The sequence below is a fragment of the Squalius cephalus genome (genome assembly GCF_949319135.1).
Source record: "Squalius cephalus genome assembly, chromosome: 5".
Lineage (NCBI taxonomy): Eukaryota > Metazoa > Chordata > Actinopteri > Cypriniformes > Leuciscidae > Squalius > Squalius cephalus.
Window position 1 is genome coordinate 13,483,043 of NC_137126.1, and position 15,134 is coordinate 13,498,176.

Genomic DNA, 15,134 nt, shown 5'->3' on the forward strand with positions numbered 1-15,134 from the left:
TTGGTGCTTTTCAAACGCGATCGCGATCCAAAATAAGATACATTCAAACGCGATCGCGCTCAAATATAAAACAATATAGTTACCATATACATATCTACGTTTGAGTAGATATCCACAAACACAGTAACAGTAAACACGGGTCTAAATATTATAATATTCACCATATATCTAGCAACAGTTCAACTGCAATGTGAAATTTATGCAACAATAACAAACTAATATGTAAGAATTTCTTACCTTACATCTTTCTTGTCTTCAAATCGCGTTCTTCTTCTTCTGAGGTAGCCTAAATCCAATGTAAGCTCACGGTCCGCCTTTCAAACTCGACAAAAAGCAGAGACTTGTGAAGTGTTTTGGTGCTTTGTTTTTGAGGTAATGAGCGCGTTCGCGTTCCATGTGGAGATTTGCATGTGAATATCTTTTGCGCGAGTGGGCGTGTTCAAATTAAAAATAATTAGGAAGCGTTTGAGAAGCTGGACATCTTGTTGGTTTTATACAAATTACTTAAACAGAGAATATTTGTTTTCAGTTTGAATCCGATCATTTAAAAGTACACACTTAAATGTTTATAAAGGTATATGGCTCATAAATGTGTGACAAGTATTCGCTGAGTTTTGTTTCAGTTTATAGACGTGCTCAAGAAAAAAAAGTTCACCGCGACGGAGAGGCAGAACGCACACCCTGTTTATTTTCTTTATTTTACAAAAGCACAGTGTTTTGATTTGATTGTAAGTGGACACATACAAAAGTAGAAATATCACAGATTCTTTTTTTATATTTCTTTTTTCTGTATGACCATAAATGACGGAGTAATTTAAGTTTATAGTTCTACAATGTGAAGAAAATCCAGCAAAACGCGCGGGCGCGTTTGCCGACCTCAGAGGGTTAAAAAACAGTTTTAGGTTTTTTTGTGGCATTTCCAAGCCACTTAAGACTCAATGTTGTAAAGCAGTTTTTTTTTAAAGCAGTTTTTTTCTTTTTAGGCTATCATAATTTTTTTATGAAGATCATGCAATCACGACCATGCCGATTACAGTATATGTCACTCAGGCTTCACTAACGTGATTGGTACCAAAGACTATATAGACCATAGACTGCCATCAAGGCCTCAATGAAGGGGATTATGTGAACAGAAAGGGGGTTCACAATGTAAATGTGCAGCCCAGTTACTATTGTGATTCTTAATATTCCAGATTAGTAATATTATATCAAATTAAAAAAAGGCAGTTGACTAAAATCTTCCATATCACAAATGTGAAAGCAAAATGGCCAGGATCTGTGCATGACTTAAGCATTTTCAGAGATTCACATTTATGTACATGATTTGAAAGTGGTAAGGAAAGTTACACAATTAAATATCAAGCTCACTGTATTACATACACTTATGCTGATCCTAACAAAACTGCATTTTTTCATAGGTGATTATGACATGTTCCTGTCTGCAGACAGGTGTTTTATGACCCCATTCCCTGACCCAAACCAGTTACAATGCAGCTCTAGCCAGGACAAGGGCACACAATGAAATGAACTTTGGCTAACTAAAGGGAAGATTTCAGTGTCTGAAAAGTCTGAGGGTTGCACACCTGACAGGGCCTGTGACATTGTTGCATGTGCCATATTGCACAACATTGCCAAAAAACAAAACAAAAAAAAACACTTTTCATTAAATGTTTAATAAAAGACAAATATGCGTAGTTCCTTGAGTTTTATTTTAATTGTTCTTTGTAAAGAAAAGCCAGTGGTCAAGTGCCTGCAACAAGAGATATTAGACACATGCCTCATGCAACAAATAAAAAGGAAAAGCTATGTCTCCTCTGTCTGTGCAGACTCTTCTGTAGGCCTTTCTGTAGATGTGGAATCCTGCAACTTATATTGCAGCCATAAAGCATGTATAAATTAAGTAAAGTTATTTATGCACTTGCAGGTAGGCTAGTTCCTCCATATGACAGTTATCTGAGAGGGTTTATTCACTGTCCAGTGCAATGGAAACAAATGGACATTACAAAGTCTTATACTTTCTTTCCTTTGGAAAGTTAGAACATGTCCACTTACTGCACATATTTCAGTCACCACTTTCTTGGGAATAGATACAAGTGTTGGTGTATTATGTAGAGCCCGGCCGATATTAGGCATTTTCCTAACTATCGGTATCGGCATTTATAATGACCGATAAATTAATATTTAAAAAAATGCAGCGTGCGGCAGAGCATATGAGCGGAGTGGAGCGGTGAGAATCTCCGCTCATTGCTCACTGAACTGTTCACCCCACTGCTCCCCCGCTCAAAGCTACATCAGGCTGCTCTGCTCGTTTTCGCTCAGCGCTCAACGCAGTTTGCTTCGCGCTCCACTCAAAACAACCCCCCCCCCCCCCCGCTCGCTCCAAAAAAGGAACAAAAATCTACATGTATATCACTTGTAGCGGTCCCCAAACTTTTTTGCGCCACGGACCGGTTTAATATCAGACAACCGGCCTTCAAGGTGTGTGGCGGATAAATACAACAAAATAAAATGATACGACTGGCATAAAAACTGGGTATTTTTTTAAATAGCCTATAATAATAAACGTGAATCCAATGTGTAGGCCTACTCGCAACTTTATTAACAGCGTCCTCTAACATCGCGCAGGCAAATGAGAAAGTCTGAACACAAACAAAATGCCCCCAAAAGAAAAAAAATCTCTATGTTTTCAGTGCTGATGCGTTCATGTAACATGTAAGGGTGGCGCTGCCAATAAAGCACCTAAAAGCTGGCACAACGAACCGGCAAAATTAATGATTATGAATATGTAAAATATAACAGGAGACATTTTAATTTTTTTTTTATGTCTGTCGGCTGGAAATGCTGACTCGTGATCTTCGCAGTAGTGAACGCGCCTGAGAGAAATGCACATTTCATACGGGAGAGCAGTCTGTTTTCTTTCGTTTTGAATTGTTCCGTTTAAAAGTAGACATTTCAAGCTTTATATATATGTCTCAGGTGTGTGAGGCAAGTAGGCTATACGCTGAGTTTCGGTTCATTCATGAGACAAACTCCAGGTTCACGCCGGCGCCTTCATATCGTGGTTATCTATTTTCTAATATATTTACTTCTTATTAAATCCAGACAATTGGTTGATGAAATATTGATTAAAATTAAGATACAATTAATACAAAACGAAATTAAATTTAAAGACAGGCTTTGTGCTTTCTGTTTGAGGTCTCAGTAAAAGTTTTAAAGCAGTTTTAGTGCCGCTTTCAGAGCGCCCACGTCCGTAACAGGGAACTGTCCCATTCATAACATTGTTTTTTTTTTGTATACATTTCTAAATAAATGCGACTTATAGTCCAGTGCGAGGCTAGGCCTATATATGTTTTTTCTTCTTCATGGCGCATTTTTTGACTGATGCGCCTTATACTCCGGAGCGACTTATATTGATAGACTAGGCCTACACCTGTATATGAATTCTCATTTTACTTTTTGAAGTACTTTTTGAACTCCATTATTGAGCCGAGTTTTGCCTGAAAATAGTCTACTGTTGATGACTGTGCAAGACAAATGGATTCAGGGTCAGGCTTGACTGAGCATGCTTCAGACTCGTGGTGTGAGCGGAGCGAAATTGGAGCGGGAAATGCGACGCTCCGTCCTTTTGAAATTGCCGCTCTGCGCTCTGTCCAAGATCCGCTCGCTCCCGCTACACTCCGCTCACATGCTCTGGCGTGCGGTGATTTATGTAAGGATGGCGCTGCCAACAAAGCACCTAAAAGCTGTCACAAAGAACTGGCAAAAGTGGCAAAAAATAATGTCCGCGTCCGGTGTAGACACAGTGTTAAAGCTCATTCTGCTACGTTACAACATCAAGCAATATTCCAATAATTTATATAATTATAACACTTTATAGGGCCATTTTGCATGAAGAGTAGCCTAGTTCCACGTTTAGTACATTTTGCTTACTACTTATTTAAAATAGTATAAAACTACTGTACATATGTAATTATAAACGTTTTCATTATGATATTATTAATTTTACTTTACTAAAAAGATCTGAGTTCTTCCTCCACTGGTAGATATTAGAGAAATTAAGATTAAAAATAGAAGATAAGGTTTTGTCAGTGACACTTTTGATATATTTATTGATACAAGTTATGTTTTAAATAACGTGACTAAATTAAAAGACAAAGTCGTTAGTGAAGATTATGCAACAGTATTTAGAATATAATATATTATAAAATGCAATGCAAACTAGTTTGGTTACAGCTCAAATTCTCATTCTATCATTCACCCTGCCTCCATTACATATCTTTGCCACACAAGTGTTTGATCACCACATTTGAGTGATCATTGCAAAACGTTTATATATTTATTCTGTTTATACTGTGTATTCTATATACAGTACCCATCAAAAGTTTGTACACACCAATTGGAAAGTGTGTCCAAACTTACTGTACTATAATACACATAAATAATATTGCTACTGTATTATAATATACACATAAATAATATCGGCCGATATATCGGCCGATATATCGGTATCTGGCTTTTTTTAATCGGTATCGGCATCGGCGCCCAAAAATCCATATCGGTCGGGCTCTAGTATTATGTAAAAGTGCACAAAAGAGGAAAACACAATGTCATTACAATGAACTACACTCTGGAAAAATGTGATCAATAACTCATGGCAAAATATGTGTACATTAACATAAGTTTATCAGTTTTTGCTTTCACAAGTCAAAGCAATTGATCATGACTCAAGATTTAACAGTTGAAATGACAATACAGCCTTAATTTAATGCAGCAAAAATTATTTTACAGTGTAGGCTACTAAGATCTTTTATTTATTTTTTCTCAGCCTTTTTCTTGGTTGCTTTTATAAACAGACAACCATTTATTTAACAGTGCCTTTTATAAAAGAGACTATAATACAACTAAAAATTACCATTATGTAGAATATTTTTGTACTTCACTTTTATTTGTTCCCATGTTCTAGTGTGGTGACTCTGACATTACAATGAACAAAGTAATTATGCAATTATTAAAATACAAATATATAGGCTAATAAGTGATAAAAACATCTAACATGGCCACTTCTAACGGATTTAAATTGTCTGCTACTTTTTGCCAGCCCTCTCTCCTGGCTTTTGCAGACTTTGAGGTGTTCCCTGGCGTTTTGATTAAACATTAAAATTCCGAATAAACTTCGACTATTTGCAGAGGTGGGTAGAGTACCCAAAAACTGTACTCAAGTAAAAGTACAAGTACTTATAGAAATATTTACTCAAAGTAAAAGTAAAAGTAATAATCTTAATAGTTACTTGAGTAAGAGTAAAAAAGTATCCAATGAAAAAACTACTCAAGTAGCGAGTAACTTACTTCGGATTATATAGGCCTATATATATATATATATATATATATATATATATATATATATATATATATATATATATATGTATGAAGACTTCAGATGCAAAAGCCTCTGAGTGTCATCTGAAACTTTCTTCTAAAACAAGCATTTTTATCAAGCTTGTATATTTAAGTTCAGTAATTTCACTTTAATGACAATTAATAGGTACTTTTCATTGCCATTTAAGTGAAATAACTGAACATAAACATACAAGCTTGATAAAAATGCTCTTTTAGAAGAAAATTTCAGATGGTACTTAGAGGCTTTTGCATATATAAAATTATATTATTTAGATTTTTTATTTTTATTTAAATGACTATTATTTTCATAAGTAGATTGGCTCTCTTTGCAACAAAAAGCATTATTTCTGCCATCTGTAGCCCGAAAAAGAAAATCATTGCCTGTCCTTTGGTTTGTATAATAGTAATATAACTTATACAACTACATTTGGATTATTAGACAATGTCGAAATAAAGTGAATCTGCAGAGTGTTGCATTCAAAGGCATGCAATTGACACAGAGAAGAAAGAGTTAAAACTCCTTTACATGTGCTCGCGCTCATGACTGCTACTGAATATCTGAACACAAAAAACTGTCGGTTCTCCAAAATATAATCAAATGTATATTTCTGCAAGCATGTTTAAACTGGTTAACTGTGTCTACGGCAGGCAATTAAAGGCATTCGTTTTCAAGTCGAGTTGCGCCACTGCGCGCAACAATACACAATACCGCGGGATGGCGGGTGTTCATAAACTGTGGGCAATGGTAGCTTATTTAATGTATAAATTAATGTATATGTCCAAAAAACGGGTAATGTCATACTTTCTAGTAGTGCTATCATGGCGTAATAATCTGTTTGGTTGTATTACCTGAGTGAAATGAAATCGAATATAGGCTATCGTCCTGTGGAATCATTCATTCACAGACAGCTTACTTACGATGTTCAACTAATAAAGATCTTCATCGCTGGCAAATATATGATGCATTTTGAAGATTTGCTCTCACTTGACTGTACTGTAGGTCCACGGCCACTTCATCCAACGCTCTTGATGTTCTTAAATCTTCCTGTTACGACTCCGAGTCGAGTGTGAATTGAAATCGCTTCAGACGATTCAGTGCGTGCAGGAACTGAACAGGGGCCTCATTTATAAAACTGTGCGTAGGAACCTTACTAAAAGTGTACGTGCGCCCGAAAGCCAAAAATGGCGTACGCAAAAAAATATTCAGACTTATAAAACCGTGCGTACGCCAGAACCTGCGCAGAATTCACTTTATAAATCCCAGTCAGCGGAAGATTGTGCGTACATGCGTCTCCACCCGAAATAACCATATATGGAGCTTACAACGCCTAGTTTTACTATGCAGATCCTCATCTACATATCATTTGCATATGATTATTCATCCACGTGATAACTTAAACGTTATCACGTGGATGAATAATCATATGCAAATGATATAAACGGTACAAGAAACATTACATTAATACAAATCAAGTAGTTGTCTATCCTTGCCTTGTTTTTGAATAGCCTGAAAATCAAATAGTGTAAAATACATTTCAGAGAAAGTTTTTCTCAATCTTTTCCACTTGCCGAATTGTATTTTTAATTGATTTATATTTTTAATGGAAACAGATAGGCCTTGGGCATTATTTGCACGAAACTATTTTCTCAGACAATCTGGTATTATCATGATAAGCAATTATCTCTGTGGTTAAAACATTAAAGCACGACACAGGAAAAGTGTTCAAAAACAATCGCAACCACAACAAATATTTCTAATGATTGAATTTTAAAAAATGTTGTAACTTCAGTAATGATTTCATGTTTAGGTGTTTAACTCCATTAATTTGAATGGCATATTTAACCTAAATGTTTATATCAGAAGTATTTTATTTATTTAAACTGTTATTTGCGTCAGTTTCACTAAACGGCTCAACACGCTCGCTGCCGCGGACATTTAAGAAGGAATGGATATTTGCTTCAAGTGACAGGCTTGGTGATCTTTCTGTATATGTTTAATTTTCTTTAGATTTTCTGTATAAAAGTGACCAAAAATACATTTAACTCCAGCTCACCATCGGTGTCGCCAAAGTGCTCCATCTCTAAAACGTTCGTACGCATGGGTCAGAGTTTGCGTGCAGGTGCGCAAATTTTCCCGTCAAGTTTTTCTTTATAAATCCCACCTTTTGCGCAGGAACTGGCAAATCGGTTCGTGAATCAGTTTGAATGATCTGGGGCCTCATTTATAAAGCTTGCGTACGCACAAAACGGGGCTGAAAACATGCGTACGCAAGCTTTATAAATGAGGCCCCAGATCATTCAAACTGATTCACGAACCGATTTAGACAGATCTGCCAACTTGTTTGATGAAGTCTTTGAACAGAATCGACTCAAGAGAGTGATTCATTTGTGAATTGAGCATCGCTCAAGCCCAGAAAAAAGATACATCGCACTTACGCATATAACAACACATATTGCATTAAAATAAAGTAACGAGAGGAACGTCGCCCAACGTAACGAAGTAAAAGTACAGTTTTTTCATTAGAAATGTACTCGAGTAAAAGTAATAAGTACCCACATTCAAATCTACTCTTAAAAGTAAAATTTTTCCCAAAAAATACTCAAGTAAATGTAACGAAGTAAATGTACTTCGTTACTACCCACCTCTGACTATTTGTCCTTGCTCTGCTGAGGAGAAAAACTGAGCGCGCTCTTTGGCCACGCTGAACAGCCAATAGCAGCGTTGCTGATCAATGTTTCTACTATCGATACATATCCCCTTTTAAACCAGCTCATGAACCTGGCATGAATGCGCAATTATCTCAGATAACCATAGACTGTAAAAAATATGGACAAAGCATCTGTGACGTCACCCATAGACTTTCTGAAGAACCGTTTTGAGGCCGTTTATGGGGGGTATGGGCGGCGCCATCTTGGAAAATCTTGGGAAATCCTAACCCCGCCCACATTCTGGCCAATCCATACATGGGTAAAGGACGCGAGTCCGGTTATTCTGCAAATGGAACAGCGCACGTCACTCAGCTCGCTCTGCTACTCTGGTTATCTCTGTATGTATATTTTAGGCAACAATAAAACGAAATATGTTATAAAGCACCACACTAACTCTTTTCGTTTTCATTTAAAGAAATCTTAAAAATTATAGCCACACAAATGTGGTTCAGGCAACGCGTATTGATTATATTCACTGCATATAACGTTAGCCTATTTATAACAAAACGAAATATAAAACACAACCCTGCCTCTTTTCGTTTAAATATAATATAAAAATATTAAACATTTTAATATGGTCCAGGCAATATGTGCATTTGTACTAAACAACAGATGTTGCAGTAAACAACATTACAGATCATCTTCGTTGTATTAAAATTTAAAATGACAAAACTCAACCCAGTCTCTTTTTGTTCAATTTCAGTTTTATCAATATTAGCCATTATAAAAGTATAAGTAAAAGGTACAAGAAGCTATACAAATAAAGCAAACAATTTAGTCAAACATACAAAGTCAGCGCTCTAGTCTAACCATACAACGGTAAAGTTAAATAGCTTATAAAGTTATGAAACTTCACTTAGCCCTCAGCCAAAACGATTAGCCAGGGAACAAATTATAGATTCACGAGACCAAAAATCGCCCGTTAGATATACACAAGACGAATTAGATCTCATGTTTAACCACTACAGAGACGCCAGAGTCAGCGGCAAACGTCAGAAGGACTAGCCGAGGAAAGGCTGTTCCAGGCGGGGTACATGAGCGCCGAGCGCCCGGTGATCGTCTGGATCTCACAACCTGGATAAAATTTTCATAAATCTTTATAAATAAACCACAGATTTAAGCTTTAAACAACTACATTCTCACCTGAAAAACTCTTAAAACTACATTTCATGATACAAAAACAGTAGTATTATATTTCAACTGTATATTAAAAAATGGCGCTCCTTATGTTGTCATTCTCCTTGTCATTCTCGCAGCCTATGCTCGTTATCAGCTGTCAATCAAGCTGTCAATCAAAGTTAACCACGCCCTTATTTGTCATACATTTTATATCTAAATACGATCTAAACTAACGAGTTAGAAAAAAATTCACCCCCCTCACAGTTGTCAGGCACTCGGAACCTATCGAAAAATACAATAAAAGTCCATGGGACCAACCTGTAAAAACATGAATTTATGCTGTGAAAACGGACATTTTAACATGGTGGTCTATGGACATTTGCTCCCTTTTGGGACCTGCCCCTAGCGGATTTTCGATGTATTGCAGTTTTTCGCACTTCCGGGTAGGCTTCATTTCTCAGATTAGAATGTTGCCGCTTGCAGATAACTCAATCCAGCTATACTAATCATATCCGGCAAGTGTGTTCGAAGAACCTAATTAGCCAGATCATGATTAGCACGATGATATCATCTTGGATGTGTAATTTGATCTCGGATGTTTTAAGCAACATGCGAAGAACGGGCCCCAGATGTTTCAGTCATCATCATAAATTAGGTATCATTCCAAGCTTAAATACAAATGTCATCCTGTGAAATTGGACATTAAGTTAGGCCTACCTTGGAAACTTTTTAGCAAGCAAATTTTTTGTGAAATCAACTTCAAACTTGGAACACAAATAGGGGTTATGCGGAACATACTTCCGGGTTCTACAAAACGGGTATAACTACTTCCGGTCGTCAGCTACTGAGGTAAACACAGCGTAGGAATGGCGAACTTTTATAGCCGGTGTTTACAGGAGCTACCCATTCTATCCATTTCAGATGTACATCGTATTGCAAAACGGACGTCCAGAGCCCCGAGTACTCCGTTAGATAAAGGATTTAAGTTTTTACGCCTCCTCATTTATTCATGATTATGAAGGTATGTAAGTTAGTATATGTAGCTTTTGCTAATGGCACCCGATGTAGAGTTAGCTAACTATCAGTAAGTTAGTTTAGACTTGTATGCTATCAGTAGTTTAACATTTTATATTTGCTTGCAGACGATTAAAACAATCAAATGAAGACTGCATTTTATTTTTTTTTTATAATTTTTTTTTCTGATACTTAAGCATTCGTGACATTTTAATTAAAACAGAAATAAGAATTGTATTCTAAAAAAGCGAAAAATAAGTTACCCCAGAGATCACCTACCGCTGCAGATGCATACAGCAGTGCAAACCGGAAATGCTTATAGGCTACCTGTTTTCCGGTTCGAACGTTGGGCGTTCCGCATAACCCCTATTGGTTAGACGTCTGGATTTGATATTCTAGCAATTTTAGAGTCCAAATTATTTTGTAGAATATATATTTTGTATAATTTTTTTTTAGTTCATTACTTCTGCTTTAGTGTAAAAACTCAAAACTTTTTAACCCTTTCATTTCTAAAAAGTGGGTGACAGTTAACAGGTTAAAGATGAATGCCATCTGTCAATTACAATTCCTCACAAATAAAATATCATAATCAGAAAGTTATGAAAGCAAAACAATTATTTTTAAATTACGAATCGTCCATGTCGTGGCATCCCTGGAATGGTTACAAGTTAAACTGTTTGCTAAAATGCAGATGCAGTTACCATCGAGCAGCAGTGAGCACTATAGAGTGCCGAAGTTATGACGTCACTTTGTAGGCCAAAACGCGGAAGTGAGTTAGCATTTTAGCACTACCGGTTCCCTCGCCCTAAAGTCTATGGGTTTTTTGAATGGGTTTTTGCTAAATCGCCTGAAATAAGGTCTGTGGTTAACAAAGCCTCTAAATATTTTCACGTTTTGATCTATGACATAAAACACACCAGTTATAACCTGCTTGTGATTTTTTTAAACTTTATTGTGTCTTAAAAACGGTGGTTGCTAACAAGTTGCTAAAAGGGACAACATCCTTTGGCGGGGACTTTAGACGTCATCATGACAAACATGAAATCTCTCACTAGCCCGCGTTTCAGCTTCACTTTCAGCTTCACGTTCTTAGAAGTTTACCTTTCAGTTAATATAGCCTACATAACGTTATTTTTGTTTTGTCCCGAGATGCAACCACAAGTCATCGAATGAAATCTCGTTTGTTTTCCGTCCGATGTTACCCAGCGGAGACTCTGGGTTCGTGCCAGATGGAGTAAAAAAAGGCTAGCAGTAGCAAGAATAAACGTTTTTCATAACCAAATCAACAGCTAAAATACCTTTTGTCTTTCTCTTAAAATATCTAAAAGCTTGTTTACTTTGCCACTGTTTAATAGATTAGATCCGCTGCAGTTTTATTAAAGGCTAACGTTACGTTGAGAAATGTGTTTAATTAAAATATTCAAAATAATACCTGGTTTATTGACTTTTATTGTAACTTGTTTGGATATAATTATAGAAAGGGTGGTTCCTGCACCTTGTGAACTTGGCTTTTACCCACCTATAATAATATGATTGTATTTGTAAACAGCATTACCGGCAGTTAAGGCAGGTAATGATAATAATCTTTGTTATTTTAGTAGTAAATGTTAACTATATTTAATGTGTTATATAAACGTGGACAATTCCAAGAGAACACGCTGATATACATGTATAGCCTTAATGCACTGTAAGTTGACTGTCTGACAAATACACAAATTAAATGTTAAACTATTGTATACTACTTGTATACTATTGTAACTAAACTCCAGTCAGCTCACAGTAATGTGAATGTGAGATAAAATTTACTACACAGGCTCTCACATTGGGGCTTGTGGATTACCAGGTAAAAATATATAGAAAATGTTAACAAAATGAGTATATGGTTTAATTATAATGTATTATAATAAGCATTCCCTATTGACAATTCTCTTTAAATTCAACATATATAATTATATACAACTATTATATTAAATGTTTGGAATTGAACTGTGTTATGCTTGTTCAGAGATTATTTGTATCTTAAATACATAGAACACTATTATAACTCCTCTATCTCTCCCTAGTTTTACTTACTCGATTAACCTTGTCCCGCATGCTGGCCCTTTCAATACCGGCAAGTAAACCAGCATCTAAGCTACTGTTCATGTCCAGATTTATAGTGGTTCTCTCCTCGATCTATGGTTTTTCTATTGTCTAAGAAAAAGGACATAAGATTGGAAATTGATACGGCCATAGCTAACGTTAGTGCTTCTGAGATGGTAAAAGCGCATTTTTTCCTGGCGAATTAGCAAATGGTAATAAAAAACATAATACAGTGAAAGATAATCTTTAAAGTTTATTTGGGGCACAATGATCAGGCATAATAATCTTAATCACAAAGAAAATAATATTAAGGTTTATATAAACTAACAAAATAATAAACGAATAAATAAAACATTAACAAAAGATTAAAAAAAATCTCAGAGAGGCACGCATAAACAAAATTAGTTTCTAACATTTTTTGAAAAACAGAATGGGCAATATTTCTCATGAAAAAGTGGATAAGTGTTCATACCTGTAAAAATAGGTTCATACCATACATGGATTTCTCGGCGACGTCATCACTGCTTGCGCACGCATCCAGGAGGCAGAAAGACCCGCGGTCTTGTACTGGAGTAAAGGGTTTAGGCCAGATAGTGGTGGTGTTGTCGCTAAGTCAAAATACCAAGGAGTTGTTGCGTAATTTATTTACATGCAGGCCTATCTGTTGTGTTCTATCTGCTCATTTAAATTATACATGTTGCAAGTAATTCCAAATCTAGGCAAATGGAAGAGTGGGACAGAAGGAGGAAGTTGTATGTTACTATATTCTTTCTATTCATAATTTGACGAGCTGCACATGACCACATAGCACGTAGTTGTATGCATCAAGGGATTTGTACACTCTAATCATTTCTCTTGTATACACACTTGCTTGAATAAGATAATTATATATCAGGCCATACAATTGCTGGCCACTTCTTGTCATCCACAATCCAAAGATCGTCATGTATTGCGTAGGGATCCGGCAAGATCTCACCATTGCTGAGAGTAAGTTTTATTTATTATTTTTGCCGAGTAGTTTCTCACCTATATTTAACAGCGCTTCGTCAGAAATACAAATACAACATCCGTTTTTTAAATCCTATCCAATGGTTGAAAGAAAAGGAGTAAACACGGTCACTAGTAGGTTGTGACGGCTGTCAATCAAAATGTGGAGCGGTGTATTCGTTCCATGTGTTTCCTGTCAGAAAACAAATAGATAATTTGGTAAATTTAAATTTAACAGAATGTATCAACTTGTTGCCTGCCGTGGTTGTTTTAATTCACATCCTTTCTAAAAAATATGAACGTTTTTGGTTTAATATATTCTTAATATATAAGACTGTCAATGATCTAATTTCATGTTTTATATTTTATTTGTTCATTGTTTATTTTGTTGGGTTTAATCAGAACTGTTTAAAAAAAATAATAATAATAAATGATATATATATATACCGGTATATATATATATATATAAATGCGCATGATGCCTGCTGCCTTTGGGCTCAGTGATGTTAAATTTAAATGACATGTAAAATAAAGACATGTTATGTTACATAGTGATGTAATGGTGTTTTCTGAAAGGAAAGGAACTAAAGAACAAATATTTTTTTTATCAGCTGAAAGGCAGAATACAAATGTTTTTAAATTAGATAAACATTATATAACAGTTTCAGGTTATGTTTTGGTGTTGGTAACTTGTCCCACACAAACTTATAATCGTCCCACATTTGTTTTGTTTGATGGTGGTCACCCTAATTACATTACTAACTTAGCCTAACATGATAATTCATACATAGGCTACATCACAGTATGTCCGGATTTTGATTCGTAAACAGTTGGACGTTTTACATAATGTTATATTAATATGAAACACAAACAAACAGATCCAACTCTGAAATTGCAGTTTATTATTGAGTCAACAAGAAATTACAAACAATGCGAAATCTACGTTAATACAATGTTCTTTTACAGAACTCGGCATAACAGCTAGCGGTTTTCTGCCTCCTGGATGCGCGCGCATCCGGTATTGTTTGTATACAAGAAACCCGTGTATAGACTGTAAAAAATAGGTTCATACACAGCGCAGATCATAATGAGCGAGCGTGTTTTTTAAAATAAAGTTTGAGGAAGCTTGATGATGACGTTGATCCGCGACCATGGTGTGCTGTAGTCCGTTTATAGCCGTTAGCATTTTATATCTGACGGCTTTATTTAGGCTTCAAAATGTATACATTTTGGATTAACTTGTAAAGATTATCTTGATAGACAAAACGTGTTAGGGTCACAACTCTTTGTTGAACACAGATCTTATTTTTTGCGATTTTCCAAAAGTCTATGGGGAAAATGCATTGCTTTTCGATCGAGGGAACCCATAACTTCCGGGTTGTCCTACAAAATGACGTCATAACTTCGGCACTCTATTCCCTTCTTGATGTCCTCTGACTGTTTGCTCCTGATCAGACACCACGCATACTCGAACTGAGTATCTTTAGACACAGACCTCTTTGATAACTCTGCCTTGTATTTCTTCTCGAATTTCTGAAAATAAAAATAATACAAAGTTGACAAGGTGCCTACGACACAGGCTCGCTTTCAAATTAGCATCGAGAGTCAAATAAAAAGCTCGAAGCGCACACATAATAACAATTAATCGGAGGTTAACTTACAGAGCATCATTTCAAACAGACATGAGAAAATACCACAAATTACCTCCAGATCTTCTGGGGTAACAACCTCACCAACAACAGCTTCCATTATAACGGAAATAATGATGTGCTTACACCGGAAATTCCACACTCACGAGATTGCAGAAGATTTTCAGTGTATGTGGA

The 15,134-nt window shown here is 35.9% G+C and overlaps 1 protein-coding gene across 1 annotated transcript in view; it reads right to left on the minus strand.

The window, feature by feature from the left end:
* Positions 1 to 15,091, minus strand: part of LOC307158331 (mitochondrial fission 1 protein-like) — a 73,077-nt gene extending 57,986 nt beyond the window's left edge. The window contains exons 1-2 of the mRNA XM_079870809.1: positions 15,013 to 15,091; positions 14,712 to 14,841 (exon numbers count right to left, since the gene is read on the minus strand). Of these exons, the coding sequence (XP_079726935.1) occupies positions 14,712 to 14,841; positions 15,013 to 15,057 (175 nt within the window). The 5' untranslated portion in view covers positions 15,058 to 15,091. The remainder of the gene's footprint in view (positions 1 to 14,711; positions 14,842 to 15,012) is intronic.
* Between the last annotated feature and the right edge of the window lie 43 nt (positions 15,092 to 15,134).